Source organism: Eretmochelys imbricata, chromosome 3 (genome assembly GCF_965152235.1).
Source record: "Eretmochelys imbricata isolate rEreImb1 chromosome 3, rEreImb1.hap1, whole genome shotgun sequence".
In the NCBI taxonomy this organism is placed as follows: Eukaryota; Metazoa; Chordata; order Testudines; family Cheloniidae; genus Eretmochelys; species Eretmochelys imbricata.
Genome location: NC_135574.1, coordinates 176731895 through 176746824, shown reverse-complemented (window position 1 = coordinate 176746824; position 14930 = coordinate 176731895). Strand labels below are relative to the sequence as shown.

Sequence of the window (14930 nt, the reverse complement as noted above, 5' to 3'; positions counted from 1 at the left end):
TGCTCCCAGCTATGGCCTTATCCAGAGGCATCTGCAACAGCAGCAGTGAAGGGGGGCCTTATCCCAGAGGAAAAAAGATGGAATATTTTGCCAGGTAGATCCTCTCTTATATTATGTCACAGCAGAACTCCATTTATGGTTATTTTTTGTGGGTGTTTTTTTGGAGTGGAGGTGGGTAAGAACCAAAACACATTTCATGATTAGAGCACTTCTAATGCCATACTAAAACTATACTGCTATAAACTTATCTCAAAACTATTTACAAGACAAACGTTCAAGATACTAGGGAAGTTGTGCTTGCAAAGCAAGAGCTATGAGCATTCCGGCTAACTGTCACAGGTGGTAAGAAGGAACTGAAGTGGCAGCGGGTCGGCAGGGCCCTATATTCAGTGCCATGAAGGCACGACCCCAGGGGGCGCCTGGTCCGACACAATGGGTACTGCTAGGGACAAAACCTTCCGGCTGCCCTGCACGCAGCGTGCACACACCTAATTGAAATTGACATGAGCAATCACTTGAAGAAGAACAGAGGGATCATGATATCTGCTCTCAGCACTCACCAAAGGGCAAAGTATTAAAAGGAAAGGTGGCTGCTTCTTGCCACTCTTTTCAGACACACATCAGATTACACTGCTCACTATCCAGGTAATACATATCTCAGGAAAATTACTAAAGTTATCATGGAAGCATAAGTGATCTGGAGGTCTTATCTTTGAGTTTAATCAATCCTTGGGCATGGACTGCATTCTGAGATTTTGGTTCATCTGATATTTCATGCTTGTGTTCTGCGTTTATCTTTGACTCTCCCGTCAGCACAGGTCAGCTTTATAATAGTGAAATATAACAAAGAACTGTCTTTGCCTGCTATATATTTGTGGCCTGAAGGCCTTTTATTATTATTATTATTATTATTATTAGTGGTGCTTACAGTAGTAGGACTAAGTAGTTTTTTCTGAGGCTTTGAGATCCCACTTGAGATTCCTCACATGGGCCCTGAACCCCCAAGGGACTCCATGGACCCTCTCACACAGAGCTCATTTCAGAACTGGGCCATGGTATCCCACAAGCTGAGTTTTACTTTGATATATCATCTGAAATTGCTGTTATTAATTTTAAGTGTTAAAACAACTGAAAGAAAGATCTAATTCCTCTTGCATCTTTGTCTTATCTATATAGGTATCTACAGAGCATCTGCAGTGATCTTCTTTGCTTGTGCAATGTCATGCTTATGGTGCAGTACACGTGGAGGAGTATTACATTAAAAACACTACTGACGTGAGGTAGAATATTGTATGTAGGTAGAAGTCATCATTAAGAAGTCAATGTTTGACAGCAGTTACCATGCAGTGATACCTGAGATATTACATTATTTCCCTATACATAGAAGAGATAATAAAATGTGCAGATGACAAAGATCAGCAGGGTGATAAATAATGACGAGCAAGGGGCAATCATACAGAGTGATCTGGATTGCTTGGTATACTTGGCCCATTAAAACAGAATGCATTTTAATACAGCAAAATGCAAGATGCTAAATCTAGGAACAAAGAAAACAGTCCATATTTACAGAATGGAGGGCTGTATCCTGGAAAGCAGTGACTCTGAAAAGGATCTAGGGGTCATAGTGGACAACCAACTCAGCATGAACTTCCAGTGTAATACTCTCACGAAAAGGGCTAATATGACCCTTACGTGTATCAAACAGGGTAACAGTGAGGAAGAGCAGACAGGTGATTTTACTTCTGTATAAGGCATTAGTGAAACTGACACTGGAATACTGTGTACAGTTCCGGTGTCCACATTTTCAAAAGGATGTTGAAAAATTGGTGAGTGTGCAGAGACAAACCACAAAAATAATTTGAGAACTAGAAAAAATGCTTTACAATGAGAAAAAAGAGAATGAGCTTTTTAAAATCTCTCACTGTAAGGCAATCTGTTTAGTTTATCAAAAAGAAGATCAAGAGGTGATTTGATCATGGTATATAGGTACCTTCATGCGGAGACAATACTAGGTACTAAAGGGCTCTTTCATTTAGCAGAGAAAGGCATATCCAAGAACCCATGGGTGCAAGTTAAAGCCAGACAAATCCAAATTAGAAATAAGGCACTTGTAAAAAAAACCAGTGAGTGTAATTAACCATTGGAGAAAACTACCAAAGGAAGCAGTGGATTCTTCATCTCTTGACGTCTTCAAATCAAGACTGGATGCCTAGTAATGTAGCCAGGCATTTTCAAAGGATTAGTGCCCAGATTCCTTAGAAACCTTTGAAAATCCTACCCGTAATACTTTTAAAGCTCTCAGTCAACCCTGTTGTAGTTGGCCTAACACAAGTGCATACTGGAAACTGTGAAATATTTGTGAAAAAAACACCAAGTCCCACTTCAATGGGACCATTTGTGTGAGTAAAGATTATTTACTAAGGAACAGACCCATACAGGCTGAGGCCTGTGGAGAATAATGATCCCAACAGGTCAGAGCCCATTCTTCTACTCACTTTCTAATGACCGCTTTTTTGGGTCTATTTTAATTGCTGGTGAGTTAACTCTGTAGGCAGTTTCTCATAACCCCTCAAGGAAGATACAAGTGGAAGCAGGTAGATTTATGTATGTATAGTTCTTTTATAAAGTGTATGTAAATACATACACAAACTGCTGAGGCCTGCAGATTCTTAGCAATTTACCCCTCTCCCACCGCAACATTGCTGAAGGTTACAGTCTTATCCAGGGGTGGGATAATATGTGCTATGTACCACCAATGACACGGAAAGTGATATAGTGTGCAAGGTTTGTGCAATAAGAGAGAATCAACTTAGGAACTTGCACGCTCAAGATTTTTCCTTTTTCTTGGGGAAAAAATGTGGGACCCTATCCTCTGCTGGTACCAAACAACATAAGCTCCATTGACTTGAATGGGAGCTGCTGGGCGCTTGGCATTTTAGAAACAGTCAGGCTATGCAAGTGTGGATTTAGATGCCTAATTTTGAAAATCTTGGCCAAAAAGTGATCCTTTAACCTCAAATCCTTATTTTTATAAAGGTTGGAATTATATATAAAAATAACTTTTAAGGTCTTGGCTTTACTATGTATTTTTTAAAATTTGTATTATTTGTTGCCTTTCTGCAGAGCAGAATATCGTGAAAATTAAATCACAAGCTAATCATATCTCCATTTCAATGCTCAAATTTGTCAGACTGCACATAAAAAAAAAACTTACCTGTGCTGTGAAAAGTTATAAACCATCTGCCACATACGCAACATGTGTCTACAGGTTACCAGAGCTTCTTCAGGTCCTTTATGCACCCGTTCTAGCTTTACTTTGGTGAAGAGTAAGCTACAAGACAAAAAAAAGAAAAAGAAAAATCACTAGACTTTGCCAGGGTCTCATGCACAGAGTACACAGATCCATCAGCATTCCGACTGGCTCCCAACAGATAGCATTTTCACTTGCTTTGTACATCTGGCTTGGGAATGGAGTGGGGAAATAGCCTCACTAGAATATGAGATACTTCTCTTTAGTTCAGGAAATCAGAGCGTTGACAATACTCCCTGACCACAGTCACATTGGTGGGACAGATCTAGCAAGGCAGTATTAGAAACAATGCATTTCAAAGCTAACCAGTATTTAAAAACACCATGTATCTTGTTTTATTTTATACAGCAAAAAAAAAAAATACTCATAAGAATTGCCATAATGCACAGGTTGCCAAGACCAGTGATCCTTCTAGTCTGGTATTTTTCCTATAGCATTGGCTTATACCATACATTTCAGAGAAAGGTGAGTAATAAACAAAACCATCCCTTGTTTACACCTGACCAATTATGTAATCTTATCTGCAGAAGGGAAACATTTCTTCCTGACCCTAGCTGGTGATCATCTTATGCCCTGAGGCAAGAAGGTTGATAGCCCTTGTAAATTTTTGTCCTAGCTAATACAACTGCACATGCTATTCTTATTCCTAGAGAAACTGTATTTTCACTAAGTGCGGACATGCAGCAGAATTAGGGCACGGAGAGGTTATAAGGAGTCATTATTGACACAACCTATCAGTTGCTGCTAGAATGCCACTTAACTTGCTTTGTTTTTTTAATTGGTGAAATATGAAGTTTCTTATTTACTAATTTAAATTTAGCCCTTTCCTTTATATGTTACCGTAAAATCAAGGAAAAATACTGAACTACTAATTAATTCAGTACCATAGCAGATTCATCTAAAATAGATATACATTAAAATACAGCAGTAATAAAATAGGTCCCTGGTCCTCCAGTCAGAAGTGTGAGGATGGACCCAATGCCCATGTAGAACCTCACTTACTTTACAGAGACAAGTTGTCTCAAAAGCAGACAAAACCCAAACCATGGTAGTTTTATAGATCAAAACCAACACCTTCAACTGCACTTGGAAATTAACCAACACAGACTATGGAGCACAGATATACAGTAATATGCAGAGTGAGCAGTCATATTCTGCACTAATCAAAGTTTCCATGTGGCCTTCAGATGTAATCCCAAATAGAGCGCATTTCAGGCTGGAGGTGACATGGATCACTGTGGAGAAGTCCACAGCTAAAAGAAACTGTAGCAATTTTATACCCAAACACAGAAGAAGAATGCACTCCTCTGAAGATACTGAAGCAGTCAGGATCCAACAAGATTCCCATGCTACAAATTTAAGTGAGAAAAGGCAGACAGGAACAAATAGTCTCTTGGACATTTCCTCTGGTTGCTTCACTCACCCACCATTATTTCTGTCTCATCTTAGCTTGACAAATGCTAGTAACAATGGAACAAGTGCTCAGACATGCTGAGCCTCCCATTAAAATCTGGTGTTCCCACTAAAACATGGATGCTTATTAACTTTTAGGATTTGATCCATGGATAATAAGAACACCACAAATGCTACAAGGTGTGCACTTAAAAATTAAATTTGGAGATGGCACAAAAATTGGGAGTGATAAATAATAATGGAAACAGGCTGATGCCTTGGTAAGATGGGTTCATTTGAACAACATGTGTTTTAATACAGCCAAATATAAGGTCATACATCTAGGAGCAAAGAACGTAGGTTACGCTTGTAGGATGAAGGACCGTATTCTGGAACACACTGACAATGAAAAGGACTTAGGGGGTCATGAGAGATAACTAAATGAGTGTGAGCTTCCAGTGCAAAGCTGTTGCTATGAATGCAAACACAAGCCTCAGATATAAAAGTAGGGGAATATCGAATAGGAGTAGGGAGGTAGTATTATCTCTGTCTATGGCATCAGTGAGACCATTACTGGAATACACTTTAAAAAATATTGGAAAATTAAAAAGAGTTCAGAAAAGAGCTAGGAAAATTATCTGAGGTCTGGAAAACATTCCTTATAGTAAGAGACTAAAGAACCTCAATCCATTTAGTTTATCCAAAAGAAGGTTAAGTAGTAACTTGATCACAGCCTACAAGTACCTACATGGGAAAGAGATTTCTTATCATAGAATATCAGGGTTGGAAGGGACCTCAGGAGGTCATCTAGTCCAACTCCCTGCTCAAAGCAGGACCAAACCTCAATTTTTGCCCCAGACCCCTAAACAGCCCCTTCAGGAATTGAACTCACAACCCTGGGTATAGCAGGCCAATGCTCAAACCACTGAGCTATCCCTCCCTGCTTATACTAGCAGGTTTCAGAGTAGCAGCTGTGTTAGTCTGTATTCGCAAAACGAAAAGGAGTACTTGTGGCACCTTAGAGACTAACAAATTTATTTGCACATAAGCTTTTGAGAGCTACAGCTCACTTCATCGGATGCATTCAGTGGAAAATACAGTGGGGAGATTTATATACGTAGAGAACATGAAAAATGGGTGTTACAATACACACTGTAACCAGAGTGATCACTTAAGGTGAGCTATTACCAGCAGGAGAGCCGGGGGGGGGGGGGGCGGGACGGGGATCTTTTGTAGTGATAATCAAGGTGGGCCATTTCCAGCAGTTGACAAGAACGTCTGAGGAACAGTGGGGGTAGGGGGGGATAAACATGGGGAAATAGTTTTACTTTGTGTAATGACCCATCCACTCCCAGTCTCTATTCAAGCCTACATGCCTCCCAACCTGAAGCAAATACTCACCAGCAACCACACACCACACAACATAGAATCATAGAATATCAGGGTTGGAAGGGACCCCTGAAGGTCATCTAGTCCAACCCCCTGCTCGAAGCAGGACCAATTCCCAGTTAAATCATCCCAGCCAGGGCTTTGTCAAGCCTGACCTTAAAAACTTCCAAGGAAGGAGATTCCACCACCTCCCTAGGCAACGCATTCCAGTGTTTCACCACCCTCTTAGTGAAAAAGTTTTTCCTAATATCCAATCTAAACCTCCCCCACTGCAACTTGAGACCATTACTCCTCGTTCTGTCATCTGCTACCATTGAGAACAGTCTAGAGCCATCCTCTTTGGAACCCCCTTTCAGGTAGTTTAAAGCAGCTATCAAATCCCCCCTCATTCTTCTCTTCTGCAGGCTAAACAATCCCAGCTCCCTCAGCCTCTCCTCATAAGTCATGTGTTCTAGACCCCTAATCATTTTTGTTGCCCTTCGCTGGACTCTCTCCAATTTATCCACATCCTTCTTGTAGTGTGGGGCCCAAAACTGGACACAGTACTCGAGATGAGGCCTCACCAATGTCGAATAGAGGGGGATGATCACGTCCCTCGATCTGCTCGCTATGCCCCTACTTATACATCCCAAAATGCCATTGGCCTTCTTGGCAACAAGGGCACACTGCTGACTCATATCCAGCTTCTCGTCCACTGTCACCCCTAGGTCCTTTTCCGCAGAACTGCTGCCTAGCCATTCGGTCCCTAGTCTGTAGCGGTGCATTGGATTCTTCCGTCCTAAGTGCAGGACCCTGCACTTATCCTTATTGAACCTCATCAGATTTCTTTTGGCCCAATCCTCCAATTTGTCTAGGTCCTTCTGTATCCTATCCCTCCCCTCCAGCGTATCTACCACTCCTCCCAGTTTAGTATCATCCGCAAATTTGCTGAGAGTGCAATCCACACCATCCTCCAGATCATTTATGAAGATATTGAACAAAACCGGCCCCAGGACTGACCCCTGGGGCACTCCACTTGACACCGGCTGCCAACTAGACATGGAGCCATTGATCACTACCTGCTGAGCCCGACAATCTAGCCAGCTTTCTACCCACCCTATAGTGCATTCATCCAGCCCATACTTCCTTAACTTGCTGACAAGAATACTGTGGGAGACCGTGTCAAAAGCTTTGCTAAAGTCAAGAAACAATACATCCACTGCTTTCCCTTCATCCACAGAACCAGTAATCTCATGATAAAAGGCGATTAGATTAGTCAGGCATGACCTTCCCTTGGTGAATCCATGCTGGCTGTTCCTGATCACTTTCCTCTCATGCAAGTACTTCAAGATTGATTCTTTGAAGACCTGCTCCATGATTTTTCCAGGGACTGAGGTGAGGCTGACTGGCCTGTAGTTCCCAGGATCCTCCTTCTTCCCTTTTTTAAAGATTGGCACTACATTAGCCTTTTTCCAGTCAGCCGGGACTTCCCCGGTTCGCCACGAGTTTTCAAAGATAATGGCCAATGGCTCTGCAATCACAGCCGCCAATTCCTTCAGCACTCTCGGATGCAACTCGTCCGGCCCCATGGACTTGTGCACGTCCAGCTTTTCTAAGTAGTCCCTAACCACCTCTATCTCCACAGAGGGCTGGCCATCTCTTCCCCATTTTGTGATGCCCAGCGTAGCAGTCTGGGAGCTGACCTCGTTAGTGAAAACAGAGGCAAAAAAAGCATTGAGTACATTAGCTTTTTCCACATCCTCTGTCACTAGGTTGCCTCCCTCATTCAGTAAGGGGCCCACACTTTCCTTGGCTTTCTTCTTGTTGCCAACATACCTGAAGAAACCCTTCTTGTTACTCTTGACATCTCTTGCTAGCTGCAGCTCCAGGTGCGATTTGGCCCTCCTGATTTCATTCCTACATGCCCGAGCAATATTTTTATACTCTTCCCTGGTCAGAACCACTAACCCAGGAACCTACCCTTGCAACAAAGCCCGTTGCCATCTGTGTCCACATATCTATTCAGGGGACACCATCGCAGTGCCTAATCACATCAGTCACAATATCAGAGGCTCATTCACCTGCACATCTACCAATGTGATATATGCCATCGTGTGCCAGCAATGCCCCTCTGCCATGTACATTGGTCAAACTGGACAGTCTCTACGTAAAAGAATAAATGGACACAAACCAGACGTCAAGAATTATAACATTCAAAAACCAGTCGGAGAACACTTCAATCTCTCTGGTCAATTACAGGCCTACACTTCAACAAAAATAACTTCAGAAACAGACTCCAACGAGAGACTGCTGAATTGGAATTAATTTGCAAAGTGGATACAATTAACTTAGGCTTGAATAGAGACAGGAAGTGGATGGGTCATTACACAAAGTAAAACTATTTCCCCATGTTTATGCCCTCCCCCACCTCCCACTGTTCCTCAGACGTTCTTGTCAACTGCTGGAAATGGTCCACCTTGATTATCACTACAAAAGGTCCCCTCCCCACTCTCCTGCTGGTAACAGCTCACCTTAACTGATCACTCTGGTTACAGTGCATATGGTAACACCCATTTTTTCATGTTCTCTATGTATATAAATCTCCCCACTGTATTTTCCACTGAATGCATCCGATGAAGTGAGCTGTAGCTCGCGAAAGCTTATGCTCAGATAAATTTGTTAGTCTCTAAGGTGCCACAAGTACTCCTTTTCTTTTTGCTTACATTAGATTGTTCTTTATATTTAGCAGAAAAAGGCATAATGAGATTCAATGGCTGGAAGCCGCATCTAGACAAATTCAGATTAGAAGTAAGATGCAAATTCTTAACAATGAACATTAACCATTAGAACAACATAGCTAAGGATGCGACAGATTCTCCATCACCGTCTATAAAGCAAGGCTGTATCTCTTTCTGATCTAGAAGACGTGCTCTAGCTCAGACGTAGGTTTTGGGCTTGATGGTCAAAGGATGAGGTTTTCAGGAACCTATTGAGCAGGAGGAGTCAAGATACACACCAGAAAAGTGAGGACAAAGAGCAATAATCAGTGAGTGACTCTACAGTCCTGGATGTTACAAGCTACCAAATACAATAATAATGGAATAAAGGAACATTGGGATGAAGCATCTGGTGCCATACCTGTGAAGATGCTATAAAGCAAGGATATCATAATAGTGTTTCCTTTCTCTGTCATATCTATCTATATAGATAATGTAGTTACACATACAGAGAGATAAACGAACTGTATAACATGCTTTAACACAGCAATTAAACACTAAAGAGACAAATACATGCAATTATTTCTCTTCTCATCATTAGAACACTTACTTGTTTACACTCAATGTATGAAAGCTTCCTTGGATGAATATGCAATGTTCTATTTCAGGAAAGAAAGTAATTGGGAAAAAAACAACTAAGTCTCAGCAGGACATTATCTTCAATCATGAGACTCAAGCACACATGGGTAGAAAAAACACTTAACTCTTTAGCAACTGTTTCTGCAGTGGAACGTTACTGAATCTTAAAGATACCAATACTGGGTTAACTGCTGCAACAGTTAACCATTGGTAAGAGTTGTTCATATTATGTTATAATATGATTAATGAGGCTGGTGCACAAAGGGGAACAACATAAATGGCACAAAGAAACGGAAGCTATGTTGACAATAGAAGCACTAGGGATGCAGTAATACATAACAGTTGCCAGGTGGAAATGAAATCAGTATGTAAGACTAATTATATTTCCTCGCTTCTCAGAGGTTATTACAACAATAAAGAAGAAAACTCTCAAATTAAATAGATGACAATGTCACTTTGATCTCTAGTTCTTGATTTTATTCTGAAGATAGAAATACTCTTGCTACAAATGAACCCAAAGGGTCTAGTTTCCCATCAGAGTGTACATGCAACTCCCATGAACATAAATAAAAGTTGTGTGCATAGACTGGACTTTATTGTGTTTTGTTAATATTACTGTATTTTTATTGCACTCTTGTAGGGTGCTCGTAATATTAATTGAGTAGACTCATAACAGATTAAACATATAAAATATTATTGCAATTATCAGTATAGAAACTGATAATTCCATGATTAAATGGAAATAAAAACAAAGTGATTCTGGTTATGGCAAATGTACAAATTGCTAGTATCTACGGGTAGGAAGAGAGAGAAAGATAGCAAATCATTCTTGCTAATGAGGATAAACCCAGGGAAGATAATGATGGAAAATAACTGGTAGCTGTTCTTCTATTTTATGTTAGATAGTAAGCTCCTTAATGTAGGTTTCTTTTGTTAAATTTTATGTCTGTGCAATGCATAGAATAAAAGGGTCCCAACCCCAAATATGAACCTCTAATCACTACCACAATACAAATAAATGACAAAGTTAATTATTTCAAATTAGTTCTTTACAAGGTTGATTTTAATAGATGGATTAGTTTGTACAGATTAAAGTTAGATTTCACTTGCAGAATATGCTCAAATATACTCTTGAAGGTTTTCTGAACTTACAGGTCTAGTTTCTCAGCTCCTCTTATATTCCCTTTGTACTGCTCCATTCAAAGGCCTACGTTAGAGTTCTACCAGAGAGATCCATTTTCCTTCCAGACATGACTTCTCATAACAGTTATATTCCAGTGAAGCTATGAAACTCCCAGTCAACATGTGGAGGCTTGTGAGTGTAGGAGATGGAACTTTCATAGGAGCTGGACTTCGACTACGGAACTTACTCCTACACGAGATAAAAATGACCATGAACCTTACCATGGTCACAAGTAAATGCAAAATACATTTCTTTGACTTGGTTTTCCTTTAACAAAGTACACCCTCACCCCTGCTACTTCTCCTATAGGAGAGATATATTAGTTACTAGTATACTTATTAAAATAATTGTGAGGCACTCAGGTGGTGAGGAGGGTCATGCAAGTGTCTAGACTGACTGTTTATTTGTTAAACTGTGACTCTCAAGTCCCATGTAAAATGTGACTTAAATGATTAAGGCTGCAACAAGAAAATTCAGGCAAACTTATTGCCTCTCTTAGGATCACAAACCCACAGACGAGAGCTCTGAATTAGGATTAGGACCAAGTTAGCAGTAACTGGGTAACTTTACCATTTTAAATAATAAACAATACCACTTTCAATCTAGCACTTTTTCATCAGAAGATTTCAAAGATATACAAAGATATCCCCACTGTCCTGCTGGTAATAGCTTATCTAAAGTGATCATCAAGTTGGGCCAGGACAGTGGGGTGGGAGGAGGTATTCATGGTCTCTGTGTGTATATAATGTCTTCTGCAGTTTCCACGGTATGCATCCGATGAAGTGAGCTGTAGCTCACGAAAGCTCATGCTCAAATAAATTGGTTAGTCTCTAAGGTGCCACAAGTACTCCTTTTTGCGAATACAGACTAACACGGCTGTTACTCTGAGACCATATATACTTTTACATCAGCTTTAATCTTAAACACCCATTTCTGTCCAAGTAGAAGATCACTGCTGTCTCATAATTTAGCAGTCATCTTACCAGCTTCAGCCACTTTGAAATCATACTAGAGAAATCCGTCTCTATAATTTGCTCAAGTGTGCACACAACTCCTCCTTTGCCCTTTGGCTTGCATTCAGTTCTTTCTTTGCTTATAATTTCAGGATACACAAGATATTCACTTGGTAAACCTGAAAAGCCTTTTTCATCTTCACTCTTTTTGGCAAAGCATGAAAAGCAAAGCAGTGGCAGTTCCAAGTTCCACCAACCTTAATGCTAATTTTTCTTTTAACTGTAACTGGCTCCTCAGGCAAGAGAGCAAATATCAGCCACCAGTGATTTTCCTATCAAAAGCAAGTATCAGCCATCAGTTTCTCCTCCCTTGGTGTTCACACCTCAACTGCTAGAAGAGGGCCTCACCTTCCCTGATTGAACTAACCTCGTTATCCCTAGCCCGTTTCTTGCTTGCATATTTATAGCTGCCTCTAGAAATTTCCACTACATGCATCTGAAGAAGTGGGTATTCACCCACAAAAGCTTATGCTCAAATACATCTGTTAGTCTATAAGGTATCACAGGACTCTTTGCTGCTTTTGCTAATAACTTTTCCCTGGGGATCCAGACTTTACAAGGGTTATAATCTAATTTGTTAATCCTCTGTATTTCTATCTTATTCCCAACAAATGACTGGATCTGATCTAGATTCTGATCACCTGTCTATCCCTCTGAATATTGAGCACTAATTTGATCTGAGTTTCTCTACATTTGTACTTAATGATTCCTAAATTTCCATATGTCAGTACTGACCATTAAGTGCTGAACTTCAATATATTTCTATTCCCACAGAATTAATGTAATTGATGTGGTAATCCCTAGAACCATAAATTTCCTTTTCTCCAGCTATAAATCAGGTAATATAAACAGTACAAAGCAATTATTATTTTCAGGTAAAATTCTGTAATTTTGTTTATAAAGCACACCTTCTCCATCAAGGCTCATAAGGTGCTATACATCATAATAAAAACATAATAAAAATGGAATTAGAACATTTTAAAATTCATATAGAAAAATCACTTTAGGAGTTTCAATACGAAAGAAGAGAGAAACATATGCGGTTGGAGGGTGTTAAATGTATAGAGAAGAGTGGCTATAGCAAAAACACATCTGTAGTAAAAGAGCTGAGGTGTTTGTTAAAAAGTGGGGAGAGATGAGCTGGGATGGATATTGCAGGAGAAAGAATTATGCACACTACATTAAGATGTGACCTCTTATGACCTGCGTGGTAGCAATGGGACACCTAAAAGGTAAGTGGTGTCAGAATACACATAGCTGCCCCAATGAGGCTCAGGGAAGAAGTCTTGAATACAATCAGGTTCTATGTTGTTCAGTTTTTAAAATCAAAGAATGCCAGCATAAAACCAAAACTGCCACTTTGCCCACAGCCAGTGTAAATAACACAGGGCGGACATAGTATGATCATGATTGCTCAAACCAGTTATTAAACCATGCTGCTGCATTCTAAGCAAGTTGGAGCAGCAGAGCTGTCTTGCTGTCAACTGTGCAAAGAGGTAGTTACAATAATTCAGCCTTATGTTCATAAGAGCATGTGTTGCTGTGGAAGCTCATCATGGGAAAAGGAGGCATAGACCATTCATGAAAAAAAATGTGGACCCAGATCTTTCTACAGGAAGGGAATGATGGAAAATGACACTAAATCTCTTACCCTGACTCTCTTCCTATGAAAGAATTCCTTCAGTAAGCTGGGGTAAAGAGAGCAAAGTCATCTATTATTATTATTATTCATTATGATTTAGATTGGGATAGTATTCATATTGTGGTAGATACTTTCCAAAAAGAGAAAGGCCAGAGTTTTGTCTTCCCAATGTTGAGACAAGGGAACTCTTTACGTAAAGCACTGACAATACTTGCCCATAACAGTATTACTTGTTTTAAAAAGTTTCAGTAAGTCACACACCACTTGCTTTAAACACCCAGCATGGACAAGGATTCAGAACAGCAAATGGTGGGCTTCACGGAAACCCATGCATATCCTCATCACACACTCAGGGAAGGAAACTAATTGGGAGCCACTGGCTTGTGCAGTCACACATCTCAGACTCAGCTGGTCTCAAAGATTATCACAAACTCCACACAGTAATTAACTGAAGAAATTACCAATGGTGAGAGGCAATTTGGATCAATTGCTACCAGTCTCAAAGAATTCAGAAGGATGGTTAGCGGAGGCAGGAGCACCAGAAGCTCCCTAAAAGTGGGGGATGACCACCTGTGCCTGCCCCTTCCCCCAAGGCCCCACCTCTTCCCCCGAGGCCAGGGGCGTTGAAACAATTTTTATAGAAGGGGTGCTGAGAGCTATTGAACCAAACTGTAAACTCTGTTTATAATGGAAACCACTTCAAGCTGCCACACACCCCCAGCATCCTGAGTTCCAGCACCGAGGCCCCGCCCCTGTGCCACCCCTTCCTCCCGAGGCCCCGCCCTGACACCACCCCTTCCCCCGAGCTCCCACCCCCCACTTGATCCTCTCCGCCCCTCCCCGCTGTTGCTCCTTATGACCAGTAAAAAGTGATGGAGCCATGGCCCTCTGACCCCACCTGTTTCAGCACCCCGAGCTAAGGACAAGATGAAACATTCATATCCATGCATACCTTCAGCTAGTTTTGTAAATCAGAATCCAGTAACAAGGTACCCAAAGACCTTAGGAAATAAGCCCTTGTCTAAGTCTCTTTTCAAATGAATCTCTCTACCCTGAACTCCTTAATCTACCTCACTGCCTAGAGAGATAAGGCAGGTGAGATAATAGCTGTTATTGGACAAACTTCTGTTGGTGAGAGACAAGCTTTCAAGCTTACACTGAGCTCTTCTTCAGATCTGGAAAACTGAAGGCAGATCTACACGACAGAATTACTTTGCTATAACTATGTTGCTCAGGGCTGTGAAAAATCTACACCCCTGAGTCATGTAGTTATATGGACTTAAGCACAGCACTATGTTGGTGGGACTTCTCCCGCCAGCATAGCTACCGCCTCTTGAGGAGGTGAATTAACTATGCGGATGGGAGAACTCTCTCCCATCAGTGAAGAGTATCTTCATTAAAGCACTACAGCAGCACAGCTGCACCGATGCAGCATTTTAAGTGCAGCTCTGCCGTCACTCAGGCCACGTCTACACAAGTGAGCTTACAGAGGCACAGCTGTACTGATCATAAAACCACCTCCATAAGCGGCGGTAGCTATGTTGCTATCTCCCGCTGACATAGCCCTGTCCACACTGGCAATTCTGTCAGTGTAACTTGTGTCGCTCTGGAGAGTGTTTTTTTCACACCCCTGAGCGACATAAATTACACCAACAAAAGTGGTAGT

General features: G+C 41.1%; 1 protein-coding gene across 2 annotated transcripts in view; it reads right to left on the bottom strand.

Annotated features, from left to right (window-relative positions):
* The window catches only part of TTC7A (tetratricopeptide repeat domain 7A), a 265462-nt gene that overhangs the window by 78265 nt on the left and 172267 nt on the right, over positions 1-14930 (bottom strand). For both annotated transcript variants that reach the window (XM_077813878.1, XM_077813879.1), the window contains one exon: positions 3215-3331. In XM_077813878.1, the coding sequence (XP_077670004.1) occupies positions 3215-3331 (117 nt within the window). The remainder of the gene's footprint in view (positions 1-3214; positions 3332-14930) is intronic.